This window comes from Poecilia reticulata, linkage group LG22 (genome assembly GCF_000633615.1).
Source record: "Poecilia reticulata strain Guanapo linkage group LG22, Guppy_female_1.0+MT, whole genome shotgun sequence".
In the NCBI taxonomy this organism is placed as follows: Eukaryota; Metazoa; Chordata; class Actinopteri; order Cyprinodontiformes; family Poeciliidae; genus Poecilia; species Poecilia reticulata.
Window position 1 is genome coordinate 125,698 of NC_024352.1, and position 1,965 is coordinate 127,662.

The 1,965-nt window shown below is 36.4% G+C and overlaps 1 protein-coding gene across 3 annotated transcripts in view; it reads right to left on the reverse strand.

The window, feature by feature from the left end:
* Positions 1-1,965, reverse strand: part of LOC103458066 (nesprin-2-like) — a 240,386-nt gene that overhangs the window by 30,565 nt on the left and 207,856 nt on the right. For all 3 annotated transcript variants that reach the window (XM_008398614.2, XM_008398613.2, XM_008398615.2), the window contains exon 42: positions 746-862. In XM_008398614.2, the coding sequence (XP_008396836.1) occupies positions 746-862 (117 nt within the window). The remainder of the gene's footprint in view (positions 1-745; positions 863-1,965) is intronic.

Below are 1,965 nucleotides of genomic sequence, written 5' to 3' on the forward strand. Positions count from 1 at the left end.
GTTAAGCTCCCAGTCGGGGAAAACCCCCGATTTAGATCGGAGCGGCCACAACGATCTAAATCACACTACAGGATGATCGGTTACGAAATCACCAGCGACAATCTTAGATCGGCCATCGATCTATGATTATCTTAAGGGGAAAATGGGGGCAAAAAAATGGTGTAGTGTGAACTATTTCATTAGGTAGCCCATCTTCTCTATTTAAATCTAATGATTACTGAAGTAGTATACAGACTTCATAATCTGCACTATTTTTGGTTGAATGCAGTATTTATTTCCACTTTGGCTTTATCTTGTTTACTTTTTATTCAAGTACTTTTTTTGTTAATGGAGACTGAGAATCCATTTTATTTTTGGTTGTTTGGTTTATTTAGTTTATCAGTTCCAGTGTTATGTGTTCTTTTGAAAATAAAGTGTATCTATGTATGGCAGGAAATCGCGTGCATTATTAGTCATTTCCTTTAAATCAGTGTCAAAAGGTATTGAAACAATATTATCGTTTATCGCAAKAATTTTTTAGACAATCGCTCAGCAAAATTTGTTATCGTGACAGGCCTATTTCCAACAAATCTGTATAATAACCAAACCACCTTCAGACAAGAGAGACCAAGTTTAACAGAAGTAACCCACAACAAACAATTTCAGTAACATTAACATGTTTTCTTATTCAAGATATGCAAAGTAGTACAGTAATAAGATGGTAACGCCAGCAAGCACACTCTTAATTCTAGACCTTTTAACTAACCTCTGCTACATGAAGTCTGTCCCCAGGTTTAGTTTGGTTGGCCAGAGACACCAGTTGTTGTTGGAGACCCTCAATCCAGCAATCGGTGTTACTTTGATGAGTATCCAATTCTCTCATCTAAAAAAATAAAAATAATTATTTTTGAAAAAGTTATCTGAAATGGTTTAACAAAAGCACTTCATACAAATTGGTGTGGAAATATCTGTATCCAATGTCTATTTTTTTATTTTATTTTTTTTATTTCTGATTTTTAACAAAACATCATCATACATAGACATTCAAGTCATACTTTAGACAGTACTTTGTAGAATAAACATAAACTAGTAAATGACAAGACAAGAGCCAAAAATAGAACAAGACACATGCAAACAAAAATCTAGCAATTAATWCCATAAGTACATGGATAAAAAGTAGATAACTAAAAATAAACAGAGGTAACAGAAAGAAAATAAAATATAAATTAAACGGAAAACAACTAAAACGAGACACTTAAAGGGCTTAATGTATTCTGYGCTAGTAAAATTGTTATAAGACTTATATAAAGGGTGTATGCCATTACAACTGGTAAGTAAGGGGAGCACCACTCATGGGGTCACATCGAGTGTCAAAAACCTGACATGGTCCAGAAACGGTAACCAGATTCTTGAGAATGTGATTTCAGAGCCTTTGACAGTATGCCTAATTTTTTCCAGCTTCACGAACGAAAGGGCATCTTTTATCCAATGAGAATGTAAGGGTGGGAGAGGATTCTTCCAATGCATCAGTATGATACATCTAGCCAGTAGCGTGAGGAAGGCCAAGAGGTCAGCATGATGGGGTGGCAATAACTGGTTTTTGGGGAGAACCCCAAATAAAGCAGTGAGTGGAGATGGCTGTACTGTGGTCGAGGTGATTACAGAAAGTGAGTCAAAAACAGATTTCCAAAATTGAAATRGAGAGGAACAGGTCCAAAACATATGACCGAGAGTGGCTGGGCCCAAACCACACTTCACACAGCTTGAATCCACATCTGGAAAGATTTKAGCTAGTTTGCTTTTGGACCAGTGTACTCTGTGGACGACTTTACACTGAATAATTCTATGTCGGGCACAAATTGATGAGGTGTGAATGCGTTCTAGAATAGTTTGCCACATTTCATTATCAATCTCTGTGTTAAGATCATCAGACCAAGTAGCTTGAAGATGGCCAAGCCCAAGAGTCACATTGGATGTTAAGAGGTT